This window comes from Temnothorax americanus, unplaced genomic scaffold, assembly GCF_048541705.1.
Source record: "Temnothorax americanus isolate GAGA-0224 unplaced genomic scaffold, ASM4854170v1 Scaffold3, whole genome shotgun sequence".
Taxonomy (NCBI): domain Eukaryota; kingdom Metazoa; phylum Arthropoda; class Insecta; order Hymenoptera; family Formicidae; genus Temnothorax; species Temnothorax americanus.
Genome location: NW_027509442.1, coordinates 1,972,898 through 1,988,546, shown reverse-complemented (window position 1 = coordinate 1,988,546; position 15,649 = coordinate 1,972,898). Strand labels below are relative to the sequence as shown.

Genomic DNA, 15,649 nt, shown 5'->3' with positions numbered 1-15,649 from the left:
TCGCCGGACGGGAAATACTACGCACGACATCGACAAGTCGCCTTTCCAAAAAAAGAAGGGGGGCATGTGGAAAACATATTACTTAATATTACACATTAATATATAGATATTATAATAAAATAATAAAAATTCAGTGCGATAGCGTTGGATGAGAAATGATATAATTATATATGTGTTATAATAATTATGTATATGTTATTGCAATTAACATACATATATATTTATGTATGTATAATTGTATTGATTAATAAAACAAAATTAAACTTATATAAAAGATATATATAGAAATGTTTTACTTGTAATCTTATTGTTTGCACTTATTTCTTCTAAAAACGATATTAAAAAATTGCGTCAATTAAGAACGAAGAACTTATAGCGTTACGCATATCAAATCTCTAAAGTCGGTTCTACAATCGGTCGTACGTCGGAGTCGGATATCGGAACGCAGTCGATGGTCGAATGAGAGAATTTATTTTTCGAAAACGAATTTTCCTCATTGGATCATCGGTTACATTCCGACTCCGACATATGACTGATTGTAGAACCGGCCTAAATCGAAATAAGATTTTTACACGATTAATGACAAATTTTCTATTCAAGTGAGATACTCAACCGAGTATTTATTAGATAATGGAAAATATGATATTGTCCTATAAATGACGGAATATCTGGAAAAGAAATAAAAAAGAAAGGAGGTAATATATCGTATGTTTTAGTTTTTTGCACGCATACCGACTTGTCTTCAATGAAGATATATCAAAAGTTTTACTATGTTAAACGCTATTAAAATCACGTGTTTATTTTTTCGGTGACAGTGACAAGTGTCTGTAAACACATACACACATGTATACATTCGTGCTCTAGGGCAGTCATAAAAATGTTAGGATTCCAATCGGGAATCCCAATTAGCGAATTTCGAAATGTAGTATTTACTCTCGTGCGATGAAACAAACAACAACGGGTTTTTCCTACTAACTACAACGTGAAAGTTCAAGGAAGATATTAAAGAGCACAAATGTTTTCGAGATTTGAAAATTTTTTTTCCTGAAAATCTAAAGTTCAAATTGATTAATTCGTTCAGGTTCAAGAAATTATTTTTTATTATACATCCATATAAATTATTCAGAACGACGAGAAATAACGCTTGCAACATTGTCAACCTGCAAAACATACATTATATGCATAATTGCGTTTTATTTATTTTCCGCGCTACAAGCAGAAAATAATCAAACTCTTATTAAAGAAACAGAGATTGCATTCATTTTATGACGTAAAAGGAGCGAGATTTTTCAGACGACAGTTCAAAGGCATCGTCATTTTATCAGTTATTCTATTATTAGATGTATTATAAACAGAGAGCAATCAAACTCGTGTTTAAAAAAAACGATTCTTTTTATTTAACAAAATTAAAAAAGAAGAAAAATCCTGTTCTTTTCACGACATATAAGAAGGGCGAGGTCGTCCAAACAACAGCCCAAAGAAGGTCGATCGTTCTCGGACGCCGCGTGTGTCATCAGTTGAATTTGAAATTGTCGCGCCGTCCACGCCGATTGGCCGTTCGCGCGCCAATCCCGCTCGGTCACGAACGCACGGCCGCGAACGCACTCCGTTCCGTACCGTACGCCGTACACACACCGCACAGTGCACGAGTGCACACACGGCACGACCGAACGGACCGAAGGCGACCCGCGACCCGCGACGACGACGACGACGACGAGGACGACGATCGTGACGATTGGTGCGGGCCGTGCGTAAGTCGTCACTCGTCCGAGTCGCCCGTTAGCTGTCGAGCCACTCGAGCCGCGTCCCCGCGTCACGCAGTCGTCATCCGGCTTTTCCGTCCGTCTCGTTTTTCCTGCGGTCGACGCGGTGAGTATGTATGTACATCCATCTTTCGACGGGCGCTCCATCCCGTTCCCCTCTTCGACGACGATTCGTCGATCGTGCAGTGCGTCTGGGTCGCGTCTTCCTCGCTCCCTTTTTTTTTTTATCCTCTTTTCTTATCTCCCTTTTGACGTCGCGCGCGACGGCGCGGCGGTGTCGACGCGACAGGTCGTGAACTCCGTCGCGTCTCGTCTCTCGTCGGATTTTCCGTTCGACGGCGCTTCCGCGAGTTCCGCGCCGTCTGTCGCTCGCGCGACGCCCCTTCGTGCGTCACCATACGGACGCGAGCGACGGACGAAAATCGCGACGTCCGCCGTCCGCGCGGCCCTCTCGGCTATTATCTGTGTGGATCCTCCCCCCCCCTCTCCCCTCTTTCCGCTGCGTGCCATTGACGCCATCAGCAGTTGAGCCTTGAGCCTCCGTCTGTTTACGTGGGTTTACAGCATCCCGAATGATACTTATCTGTTCGTAAAACTGTCAAACTTGCGAGCATGCCAGAAAATATTTTTCATAAACGATGTTTATCAAAATGACGGTAGAATCGTCAACTACAATGTTGGCAGACGTTTTGTGAATTTTTTTAGATTTTTTTAAAATACTTTAAAGTAGGGAAAGATAGCGTCACACACAAACGTGATAGACCCACGTGTGCGCTCCGAGGGAGCAAAAAAAAAAAAACTTATACAGACGGAGGGTCAACTTTCCGCGCGGAGACGAGAAAAAATGTCGATTAAATCGCTCGCGATTCTGTAACTCGTTAATCCTGCGGTATCGTTATCGTTATATTGTCGTTGCACGGGTAGGCCAGGTGTGCTATACGGTAAAAAAGCTGCGCAACGACAATATAACGATAACGATGCTGCATAACGAGTTGCAGAATCGCGCTACAGGCTATATACAGGCACGAGATATCATTGCGGTGGCCGCGTTGCGTAAATGAGGTTTCACTCGAAAGAATTCCGTTCATCTGATGACGCTCGAATAACCGCGCGCGCCGCGCGGCATGAATTTCTAATATTCTCTATTACGCTCTTCGCGATTCGTGTCGTTGTTCGCGATTTACGACACGATTTTAAACGGAATAATTATAACGAGCGCGTTCGCAATTTAACGATCCTCAATTGTCGCTGGGAGATCGAAGATCAGTATCTCGTGGATGGTTTCTTTATTACGGCTTTGACACGTGCTGCTGTAAATTAACGCTACGTATCGCAATCGGTAATTCACGTGTATAAACATCGATGTTCATATCGTTATTTATACTACTTACATTTTCTCGATACTTTCGCAGTTCGAAACTTCCGTTTGGACATTCTCGCGAGGCAGGTCCTCCATATAAACTTTCTGAACTTTTAAAGCAATAAAGTTTTATGCCGTTATTACGGCAATATTTTATCCCGTGTATATTTTCTAAGATTTATAATGTATCTTGTACATACATGTTATGAATTAGAAATAATATAAAACATTAATTTATATATATTACTTGGACTTAATAAATATTTTGTATATATTTATAAATAAAAATATATAATATATATATAATTATTATAATTAAATATATATATATACCTATAATTATAAATTCATGTCTTATTTTATTTTTAATATAATACATAGTATATATATATATATATATATATATGTGTGTAAGATATACATATATTGGGTGCGTTCCGTTTCACGCGCATTGAGATGCGCAATAAGCTTATCCTTGTTTAACATTCGGTGAACAACAAGGATAAATGATGCATTATGCGCATCGTGCGTAAAACGGAACGCACTAATTATAATACAAATTTTAGAAAATATATATAGGAAAAAATATTGCTGTTATAGTGGCATTTAAACTTCGTTGTTTTGAAAGTTTAAAAATATGCATATACATCTTAAACAAATCGTCAAATAAATAAATGTAGATATATGTCAAATAAATAAACGTATTCTTCCGCTGAAAACAGTGCGGCGCGATACTTCCGTTATTGGAAAAGATTAGGTATGTCTCGCCTAAATACGTTTCGTAAAGCGTAACACGCGCTCTACGGATACGCGTATGATAAAAAACGGTAATACTCTAACGAGTCCTTGGCAGCTGCACTTGGCAGATAATCTACATAACGTAAGTTCGCGACATTTATGTCACATTGGCGATATTATTTTCAAATGTGCATCGTGCAGCGCGCTCGTCGTATCACCAGGCCAGATAACAAGTCAGGTAGCTTCCTCCTCCTCCTCCTCCTCGCCGTCACGCAAATGCGAGTAATTGTCCGCCTTATATACGGAATGTCCTTGAAATGAGAAATGATAGCGCATTAGTCATACGTATGGTCATATAGACAGTTGTAACTTGGTCATATTTTTTAGCGCAAAAATATATCTTGTTATTTCGAATCTAAACTCGTTTTTAATCACGATGCTCCATTGTTCGGTATTAACACTGCGACTGCGCGGACGCCGTGTTATTTTTCGAGCACTCACCCGGGACACCCTGGGATTTTTAAGTCCAAAAGGTTTTCGAAAGCGTTTCTGTGTCGCAAAAAATCTATAAAAATTCATTGTATCATCTTTGAGGCTTCAAAGAGTGATTTCTACACTTACATAAGCCCGTTGCAATTTTTTTTAAGCGTTGAAACGTCCAGGAGAAAATGTAAAACACGAAAAGCTGACCGCGCAGTGTTAAATTATGCAGAGAAATCAATCAACCCCAACGAGATTGTTACACCATTTGTTTATGTTTCATATACCTGCTTATACAATTCTCTGAAATTTTGCGCTAGATTACTTCGCGGAATATCGGATTTAAGAATCGCTGATGAGACATACTTACATGTTTGTTGACGAGTCTCGATTCTTCTTTCTTTTTCGCGACGTCAGTATATTGCGCTGTATATTGTTTATAAAACTAACCAGTCGTAATATCAAACAAAAACCGTGTCGCACGTTATTTTGCACGAATTATCGGTGACCAAAAGGATTCTCGCGCACGACGGGGAAACGTGCGTCGCGCTCGCGGCGTGAGAAAGAAAACGTTGACTTGTGTCTAATAATCGCGATAATCGAGGCAATTTCTTCATTGTTTTGCGCAGCGGCAAGATTCTGCGAGAGGTCTTCCATCTGCCACGATGAGCGACGAAGGATTCGACCCGTGCGAGTGCATGTGGAATTACATGTCCGTGCAACATCTACTTTCTATCGTAAGTAACGCGAGAGAAAATGAGACGCGAGTTCGTCAGATAAGATCGATGTCGCGATAAACCCGCGGTCGGATAAATGGGCGGCGACGAAGGATACATACGCGTGTCTTCTTTTTTTTCTCCGCGAGCGTTTTAGGTCTCTATGGCTGGATTCCACTTATCGCTCACAACGCTCGCGAGCATCATTTCGTCCTTGTTTAACATTTGACAAACAATAAGGATGAAATGATTCCACGAGCGTTGCAAGCGATAAGTGGAACGCACCCTATATAGGCCGAACGATAAGCGAGGTTTCCCAATCTTGGACAGACCTGGTGTAAAACGCAATGACCTCTTCTGTTTAGCTGGCAGAAATTTGTTGCGCCACGCGGTTACGTAAAAATGTTTCAATTACGTAAGTCGATCGATGCAGGATGCATTACACGAATCGAATACGAGGACTTTGAATTATAGAGATTCGAGTGCAAAGAGAAAAACCTCGCTTCTCTGGATTAGTTCGTTGAATATGCATTCCTTAACGAATCATTTTTATACAATCAAGGCAAATAAGAGCGAAACACCGTTGTTAAAGCGAGATATATATGAAATACTAAAAGTAACTTTAATACAAAAAGAAATGATACATATTACAAACGTTTCGGTCTTAAATTTTAGATCCTCTTCGGTGCAATTTAAGATTGAGTTACGATCTTATTAAGTTATATCTTATAAAGATCGTAATTTAATCTGATATACAATCGCTACACGGAATATACGCGTAACTTGATCTTAATCTTATCTTCTTTTATATTAAAGTTACTTTTAGTATATCTCGCTTTCATATATCTCGTTTTAACAACGGCGTTTTGCTCTTACTTACTTTATGTTATGAATTTGATTGTATTATATCTTCAGAGCCGTTTTTCTTGTTTTTGTTTTGTTACGCAGGCTGAAACAATGTGTCTTACCAGTTTCCACTCTTTTTTTTTTTATTTATTCGTGCTTATTATAGTATTTTGGTTGTCAAATTGCTACACTAAAGAGAATCTAAAATTAAAACCGAAACGTTTGTAATATGTATCTTTTCTTTTGTATTAAAGTTACTTTAAATATTTTATACATATATCTCGCTTTAATAACGGTGTTTTCCTCTTATTTGCCTCATGTTATGAACTTGGGTGAATCTTTTTTTTTTACGTTGGAAAAATACATAAAGAACGTGGCTTTTATGAGACACATAAATGTATCAATGTTATCAATGTGTATGTATGTGTGTATTGTGTATATATGTAAACGCGCGACATACACACCCACACAAAAGTCAAATTAATCTTAATAACGATATATATAATTATTACGTATCATCTTTACATATTTATTGCATACTTGTATTTATCGAGACATCTGCAGCAAATAGTTATTTGCCTTACTACGCGTATTTTGCAAATAAAAAGTAAATTTTTCTACACAAATTGTAATTACTCTGTTACAGTTACGACAATCACAGGATTATTGTTCGGACACCGAGTGCTTCAGCATATCGAGACGTACGTATTCATTATTTACTTACAGATACTTCTAGTTACGATAGATATATTAATTATATTGATTAAATTTATACTGCTGTAGTCGATTTCGCCAACCGTAGATGATTAAGTTTAATTTTAGTTTAACTGGTCCGTGATTTCTTTCCAGAACTGAAAACAAACAAAGGTTTATTAATTTAAAATACACGATTTATGTGTTAGATAGTACTAAATTGCAATTTTAGTAGTTAATAAGAAAAAAAAGACGAGTATTCCTTTTCTAGTTCCAGGACCGCAGACGAACGTTCGGGAATCTTCAGATTTCCTCTTCACTTGCTTAATGATTGGCTTTATGGTTCTCCTGTACGCATTTAGACCATCTTTGCGACGATCGACCAGGAACATTATCAAGAGCAGCAACGAGCCCGTAAGTGTACCGATTGTGCATTATCGATGAAAGCTCTTGCAAGACATATTTCAAAGACATACTTTATTTGCAGGGTTCACACGAGGATGGTCCGCCTTCGCCGCCGACGATGAATTAAATCGCAGATATCGCGTCGGTGCTCTTGTTATTCGAGGTTTTATATACCAGGATTTGTGCTAAACTTATAACAGAAATAGAAAGAGTTGTGGTATATAGATACGATGTTAATAATCATATACGCGTTGGCGGGATTTATTAGTTTGATATTTGGAAGCGTAACTTCCTTACATATTAGTAATCGCAATTTTACACGATATAACGCGCGCGTACGCATATCCTTTCTCTTTGAACTCTCTCTTATAATCACGTGCCTATGTATATTATTATGTGTAATATGAAGTTTTATCACAACTTTCTGAAGGATATTAGTAAAGTTCAACAATTACATCACTAACATGAGATAATAACAGAACCCGCTTACGCGCGATAAGAAGAATGTATTGTACGCGCGAATAGAATTTAAAATCTTTACTATATAAACAATAAAAAGATTAAGTACCTGCGAATGGATAGTCATCTAATTATTTATTCGGTATTTATATTCGAGAAATGAGAATATCCAGACCTTAGAATCACGAATAATTTGTCGCATAAGGAATCTCCCACATACGATCACCGAAAATATATAATTATCTGCTGTAAATGATATAACGATAGTGAAATAATGTATGATAATTGAGAATTTCGGAATCTTTTGTGATTGTCAAGAAACAGTATTTATATTTTTTCGTAATTTACTAAACTAGACGGTGGTGGTGGTGCATCTATCTTTTTTCAGTGCGATAAAATCGATATTTAAACATTAAATTTTGTTATCTACAATGAAAAAAGAGAATATATTTATAGTTTTATAATATATATTTCGATATGCATATTATATCATTCAAAGTGGAGATATTTTGTCACATCCGATGTTTTACACAAATGAAAAGAATACAGATTTAAAGATATAATTATGTACAAATAACCACGATTATCTGCAGTATTACACGATTTTCCAGTAATATACATGGTCTATGATAAAATGTTTTATACTAATAACAATGTTGTTTAACGTTGTACATTCCCCATATTTTCGATAATAAAACTGATTCTCCGCGTTGCATAAAATGGTTTTTTTTGTTTATTACGTCAATATAAATGTCAATACAGAAGTTTGCAAAAAAAATAACATGGGATACAATGATATGTTCATATAAAGGGATTTGCGTCAGTTATCATTCAATGTATACAACTAATTATACATATTTTTATTTTCATTATAAAATAATTTTATTTTAGATAAAAGTTACATGTAATTATTTTTGTACACTGTTGATATATTCGATATTTATCTTGGCTATTTACGTTTCATTTTACTTATCATATGTCGGAAATTCGGAAGTTTATTTCCGAACAGACAATTGTACATCAGCAAAAAATTAATAATTACGTACCTACGTGTATAAAAAATGGTGGATAATATTTACTGAAATAATCGCAAATGGCTATCATATCATATTTACTAATTAAGAGAAAATTAAGATATAAATATATCAGTAAATTTCTTGTATTAACATTATCTATACAGAATAGAAATTAATATATTTGAGCGAATGAAAATTAAGCGTCAATGATTTGAAATTTGAAACTTGGTTTCCAAATCTCAGAATATTTTTGCATGTTGTATCATGATGAATGTTTAGCGATTTGTATTTTATATATTTTTTAATCTTCGTTGTCTAATTCTTCAAAAACTATTTTCTCCTCTGTCACACACAAATATATACGTACATATATATATTATTTTTTACAATATACATATATTGTAAAAAATAATCTTCGTACATATATATATGGATGTATATGTTGCAAGAATTTCATGTAATTCATTTTTTTTGCAAAATTCCTAGGAAATCCACAATATGTCGATTTTTAGTGGAGTCTCTAGAAATTTTGCATAAAAACCAATTGCGAAATTCCCGCGACATGTATGTATATGAATATTATAAATCACAGTTGAATATCTCCTCAACGTGTACAAAATATATTGCATAAGTATAGAGCTTCTCTTACATCCAATTAAAGTTAATGTGCGTATGTAGAAAATAGATCTGAATTATAAGACAATACAAAAGTAAAATAAACATCACAGTTACATTTAAGAATAACGAATAACTGTGTGATGAAAACTTTGTATCTATGTTTTTGTACTTTTGGAAGATGACAGCAATTTATGATTTTTTTTTTTTTTTTCAATATTATATATGTATATTTATACACATAAAATACTTTTTATATAATATATAAAATAATTATATATTATATGTAATATATAATACAATTAATACATATCATATATAATTACACACACACATGTATATACATATATAATAAATTGAATGAATCATGTTTAAATATGAATTACGCATCTAAGAATTGTGTATAAAATATATGTACAATCTTGTGAGTTAATCATTGATGAATCCATAAGAAATTGTGGAAACATTTTTTAAAACCAATAATAATTCTGTCAACAGATATTCTGTGTTTGCATATGATACATTTCAATATTTATATTCAAACATTAGACATGTTTCCATAAACGAGTGATATTTTAATATTGAAAATATAGCAGACTAAAATGTACGCAGAAATAAAAGAGAATGTATTAAATTGAAGTTATAATATAGAGTGTAATATGTCTAAAAATCTCAGAACATATGTCATACAGGCCACAATCAAAGAATAAGAAAAAGTTGACGTGCTTTCTGATCTGAAGCAGTAAAATTGAAACAAAAAGGATACGATCTCTCCTGTTTTCATGATAAGATTTTCACATTAAGTCTGAATTTGGAGAATTTAGAGAAATAATGCAAAGAAAAGGAGAAATATCGAGGAGTAACAAGAAAATGCTGTATCCGTTCTCTAAGGAAACATATAAGTTTAAAAGAAAAAAGTCGATCATTTTAAAACACTTCCTGATAGTTTTGTTTCAAAAACGTTACTTTCAAATTTTGTGTCAAAATTTATAAAGATGACATGACACATCCGAGTAACTTGTCTGAACAGTAGTTTCAAAGAAGTCTGACAGTAAGCAAGTCTATTATCTTACATCTTACAATCAATATAGAGAAAAAGAATTCTAGAGAAGCTCAAAGGGAGATAGAATATAGAATTCCACTGCGTGAACCAGTGAAGCATAGTTTGTACTAATAATGAATCGTGATTTAGTCTGCAAACCGCGTGTTTGAGATTTTTAGATAATGTTCGTGAACACATCAATCTTATATTTATAGACATTTATAGATACAAAAATAGCTATTTATAATAAGATATCAATGTCTTTAAAAATATCTCTTTTCAGGTAAGAAAAAAGAAAAGAATGAATTTTTTAGTCGTGTAATCTTGCCATAGTGTTTCGAACTCTTTGCAAGACTCCCGACATTTGTTCATATTTACCCGTTGAATCAGGCAAATTTTCAAAGTTAATAACATCGCAAATGTCCTTGGAAAACTTTTCCGACGACGGTAGTTTATTATACGGAGAGGTACTTGGCAATATCGGTGTACCTAAATGTATTGACTTGACAGAAGCTTGATTTGTATCTGAAGATTTCTGCGAAGTAAGACGAATTGGAGTAGAATTAAATTGAGGCATTTTATCGGAAACTGACGTGTTCAGTGTAGTATTAAAATCATTTTTAAGCGATGTATCGGGACAGCACTGTAAATCCGACTTTATAGAATCTTGAATTGAAGATCTTCTCGAGGTAGAAGGCGTAACTGTTATACTGGAAAATGGCGTTTCCGACACAAACAAAGAATTCGAATCGGTTTTAATTGACATGGAATCAGAATTAGACTGCGAATTTGTCTCTAAGATTTCCATAAGTAATACTTTTTTCCTTCTCTCTAATTCAGATAAGGATGGCGAATTTGTGAGCGAAGTAGTGTCGTCCTAAAAAGAAAATGCAATTTTTAAACGATTAATTTTTTACATGCTTAAAAATATGCAGTCTTATGAAGATATACCGCAAAATCGAAAGAAGGCAATTCTTGCGATTGCGAGTCTGAATCGTCCGTTGTTGTTTGATGTAACCATTCTGACGGTGGTGGTGGTAGTGGTGGCGGTGGTAGTGGTGGTAATGGTGGTACTGGTTGTACTGGTGGTACTTGCACTGATTCTTTCGGCAACGGTGGTATAAAATGTCCATTAAGAGACACATTTTCCACAATATTTTCTCCTTCAATAAGATTAAAAAAAAATTATCTTTTACTTTCATAAAAAGTAAGAAAGGCCAATAGAAACGTACTATCAATAATATGAATTTAACGTTAAGCTAATACTTATTCGCTTTTTATAGTAATTATCTTTTTAATAAAGTAAAATTCCATTAGAAATAGTGATACTATTTATTCGTTTCAATGTACGCGTCGATTAATAAGTATACCTTCTGTATCTTCTATATCCATATCACTGATTTCTACATTATTTACACTATTTACTGGCGGAGGTAATTTTAATTTTTTCCGTTTGTAACCATCGTCTGCTTCTTTACCTTGCAGATTAAATAACATTATCTGTTTACTGTGCATGGTTTGCATCTGCGGTACCCAATACATGTGGCTATCCTGCAATCGACAGACTTTAATGTTTACGACTTCCAGTAGAAAAAAAATGCTACGAGATAAGCGAGTAAATAAGATCATTTTCATGTATCAATATCGGTTATTTCCCTATGTTACTTACGTCTGCGGTACCGGGAGGAGGAGGCACGTTAAAGCCAGGGAAGTCATATATTCTTTTTACGTCATATTGATCTCTATTTAGGTTCGTAATGATCTCGCCTTCTTCTTTATTTATATCACTTTCCGCTATTCCATCAGAATTGAAGAGCGATAAACCAGAATGTTGCAAGCGTGCTTCTTCCAACCACCCTGGAGGGTAGCCAAGTAATCTCATTCTAAGAAAAAACACGTTTTGGCACGTAGAATGAACCTCGTTGGCCCATTAAATTGAAAATTATGAATTTTTCCTTCTCTTATTTTAATTTAATATTTAATTTCGTACGAACGTACTTGCGTTTGCAGCGACAAGAAGAGATCTCAAAATATTATCACATAGAGACTCAAAAACAGCAAGCACGATATTAAGATTCTAAGAAATTTATTACTGACGACTAATAGAAATACATATGGAATATACCGACTTGAACAATATGAAGGAGCATTCTCCCAAATCCCAATAGATTATGTAATTATGTAATACCTATATATGTGCTTAGGTAGTTGATTGTCTTTCAGTCCGAGAGCCTTTCGTAGCTTTTGACTCAACTGACCAGGAACCATATGACTAAATTTTTGATCCTCACTCATATGATATCGGACTCCCGCACTGTATTTTGCAGCAAACTCTTTACGATTTTTATTGATATTGCTTTGATTTTTAGGCAACGGACAATCTCGCAAATTATGATTTCCATTACAATTGAAACAATTTAATTTTGGCATAAAATCTTTTGGCGTCTCACGGTTTTCCTCAAATGTACTCTCATATTTCTAAGGTAAAACAATTATTGTTTAAAACAACTGTGTAAAAACAGAATAACATTTATCCCTAAGCTAAAGTATATCAACAAGTATTGCGATATTCTTCAATTGGAGTAAGATATATTAACAATTATATACAAATATATACAAAAAAAATATACACAATAATAAAAAATAAATAATTAAGAAATAAATGTATAAAGAAAAGACAACGTTACCTGTCCATAAGTCGGAATATCCAAATCATTCTTTACATTCGGTCGTTTATCAATTGTAAACAGAGAATCTTGCGCATCGTCGCATTGTACACCGTCGTTCAGAGCGCTTTCATTTTCTACACTAACAAGCACTTCTTCATCTTTGTAATCGACTTCGTCATCCCATATTTCTAAAGTCAGATTTGATTCAATTACATCTTTCTTACAAGGGAGTTCCTTTCGCAGTAAAGCGCGCAAAAAGTCTTTTACTGGTTGCCGATATCGCCTGCAAATACACGAAATTCCCTAATCCATGAAGAATGTAGTTTAACGAATATATAATAATAATTACATTCGCACACGTTTAATATTTAACAATAAAACTACCAACGATTAACGTACATCTATTTCTACTATACAGGATGTAACAGGACTCGTGGAGGAAACTTTAAGGGATGAATGGAACAATCAATTTTTGATCTGAATAAAAACATAGTTCCTCAACACGTCGAAGGACATGAGTTCCTCAACAAAAATTGATTTTTTTTATGAGACCTACCATCCCTTAAAGTTTGTCCCACGAGTCCTGTTACTGTATATATGATATCTATAGATGATAAACTGCAAAAATAAATTAAAAGAAATTTGTAACGACCTACGTAGCAGTCACACGATAACATATTATGTGTGTGTGTGTGTGTGTGTGTGAATTAAATACAATAAGTATAATAATTTAATTCGTACATTGACACTGAAACTATCAAAGCAATCAAAATGACTAGACGATTTCAAAATGACAAGTTTATAATTTTTTATTAAACTTCCCAGGTAAAACTGAGATAACTTGAAGACGTTTTCACGACGTCATATTATAAAACGTTTAAGATTTCCGATTTTAAACGCTGTGTTGTCTGGGAAGTTTGATAAAAAATTATTAACTAGTCATTTTGATTGCTTTGACAGTTCTAGTGTCAATGTACAAATAAAATCATTTATAAATTATATTTATTATATTTAATTCACACACATATTTAATATTTTGTGTAAATTAAATAAATTATATTTATTGTAACATTTGTTGTGTGTGTATGCATGATTTAAACTGCACGTTCTTTTTACACAGCAATTTACCTTCCTGCACGTCAAAAATATTTAATTCACACACGTTTAAAAGAAATTTGTAACGACCTACGTAGCAGTCACACGATAAAATATTATTTAATGTGCAAATTAAATAAATTATATTTTTTACACTAATGATTGTTGTACCAATAGGTACATGATATAATTCGCATGTTTTTTTTCCCTCGAAATGCAGGAAAGTGCTTATTTATAAAACACCGTTCGCGTTTCTATAAGTACGTCAAAAACGTCACTTTCGTCTCACGTCACGATACGACATCCTTGTAAAAGCAAGCGGAACGAATTCTCGCGCGCGCGTTGTAAACAAAGCGCCGAAACGCACAGCGTAGCGTATACAGGGTTGCGTTCCAAAATTCACTCTAGTTAACTAAAATGCTATAGTGTACGTGACGTAAACTATAGATTTTAGTTAGCCAGAGTGAATTTTGGAACGCAACCCCAGGACGTACCTCGAGACACTCTCGTCGCGAAACATAACCTTAAAGACGGGCAGCGCATCGACGTCGTTCGACCGAACGGATTGCGTATTTCTCCGATGCCGAATCAACGTCTCGAGCCTCTCGCAGTCCGGGGACGGGACGCGTTCGGCAGAGGTCCGGCCGTAAACCGGACTTTTCAAGTCGGCATAGGTGGTGGCCACCGTGTCGCAACTGCTGTCCAGCTCGATCACCTCCACCTCCGGCTCCAGGTTGTCGATAATCTCGATCGACGGGTCCAAGGGAACCGTATCCATGTCCATACTCGCGTCAATCACGCGGACGTCGCTGTCCATCGTAGACGCAGCGTGGCTCCGAGATTTTCGCGCTCGATTTCCGTATTCCGGGACGAGATTCACGAGCGCGAGATGCGGACCGTCAGCGTTTAGACGCACGCGAGTTTCCGTATTTTCCGTCGTATACGTTGTGGAATGGAGTCGGACGTCGGACGTGTGTTGCCGAAGCACTAATTGGATTGGTGCTTAGCGGACAGTACAGTAACCAGTCCCGCGTCCCGCGCATGCGCATTAGCGCGATATACGTATATATATGTGTGTGTGTGTGTGTGTATATATGCAATATTGCATGCATGCGATACGTAAGTCAGATTTTAAAGAGTAGATTATAAATTTTTCCCTATAAATTGCTGATTTCCCATTAAAAAAATTCGAAATAATTTTAAGATCTGACGTGATAGAATAATTTGGAATGCGGTATTGGTTTTTGTAACCGAAAATCTATACGAAACACTTGACAAAAAAGAATTTTTTTTTAACCTGCGTAATTAATCTAACTAATAAGAAAGGTTATCTTGCCTATTAAACTAACCACCAATTAAATTTTTTTACGTCCAATTTTTTTTATTTATTTTTTTTTTTTTTTTTAGAAGAAAATATATCAAATATATAATTATTTTTAAAGGGTTTTGGCACTTCCGAATACGAAAATGGAATCAAAACAAAAATTCAAGATGACAAATACAAAAAGAGTCCTTAAATTCTAATCGGTTATATTGAGACATTTTCAGTGACGCACGCAAAGTACATAATTTTAAAAATACGTAAAATAAAATTAAAAAAATATAACAAAGCGTATATCGAATAAGCACGGAGGAAAATTTAAAGTTTTTTCGAGCCAAATATATTTTACAAAATAAAATGCAATTGTTTTCTTCTTGCACGCACTATAACGCATCGTACGGCGTGAATTACGTAGTTTTTATCTCGATCTG

At 35.0% G+C, this 15,649-nt stretch overlaps 2 protein-coding genes across 4 annotated transcripts; one reads left to right on the top strand and one right to left on the bottom strand.

Moving 5' to 3' along the window:
- Window positions 1–1,633: 1,633 nt before the first annotated feature.
- LOC143900564 (small integral membrane protein 14) lies at window positions 1,634–7,576 on the top strand. Of its 2 annotated transcripts, none has more exons than XM_077412058.1 (5): window positions 1,634–1,877; window positions 4,971–5,078; window positions 6,550–6,604; window positions 6,868–7,010; window positions 7,084–7,576. In XM_077412058.1, the coding sequence occupies exons 2-5, from the start codon at window positions 5,007–5,009 to the stop codon at window positions 7,126–7,128; spliced, it is 315 nt and encodes a 104-aa protein (XP_077268184.1). In that variant the 5' UTR covers window positions 1,634–1,877; window positions 4,971–5,006; the 3' UTR covers window positions 7,129–7,576. The 2 variants fall into 2 exon arrangements, with proteins under 2 accessions (XP_077268184.1, XP_077268183.1); XM_077412057.1 differs by having other exon boundaries at window positions 1,636–1,869.
- Window positions 7,577–7,692: 116 nt separating this feature from the next.
- LOC143900547 (zinc finger CCHC domain-containing protein 8 homolog) lies at window positions 7,693–15,185 on the bottom strand. Of its 2 annotated transcripts, none has more exons than XM_077412020.1 (7): window positions 14,392–15,185; window positions 12,821–13,085; window positions 12,322–12,611; window positions 11,803–12,016; window positions 11,504–11,684; window positions 11,085–11,296; window positions 7,693–11,010 (listed from the first exon to the last, which is right to left on the bottom strand). In XM_077412020.1, the coding sequence occupies exons 1-7, from the start codon at window positions 14,712–14,714 to the stop codon at window positions 10,444–10,446; spliced, it is 2,052 nt and encodes a 683-aa protein (XP_077268146.1). In that variant the 5' UTR covers window positions 14,715–15,185; the 3' UTR covers window positions 7,693–10,443. The 2 variants fall into 2 exon arrangements, with proteins under 2 accessions (XP_077268146.1, XP_077268147.1); XM_077412021.1 differs by having other exon boundaries at window positions 12,821–12,990; window positions 14,392–14,581.
- Between the last annotated feature and the right edge of the window lie 464 nt (window positions 15,186–15,649).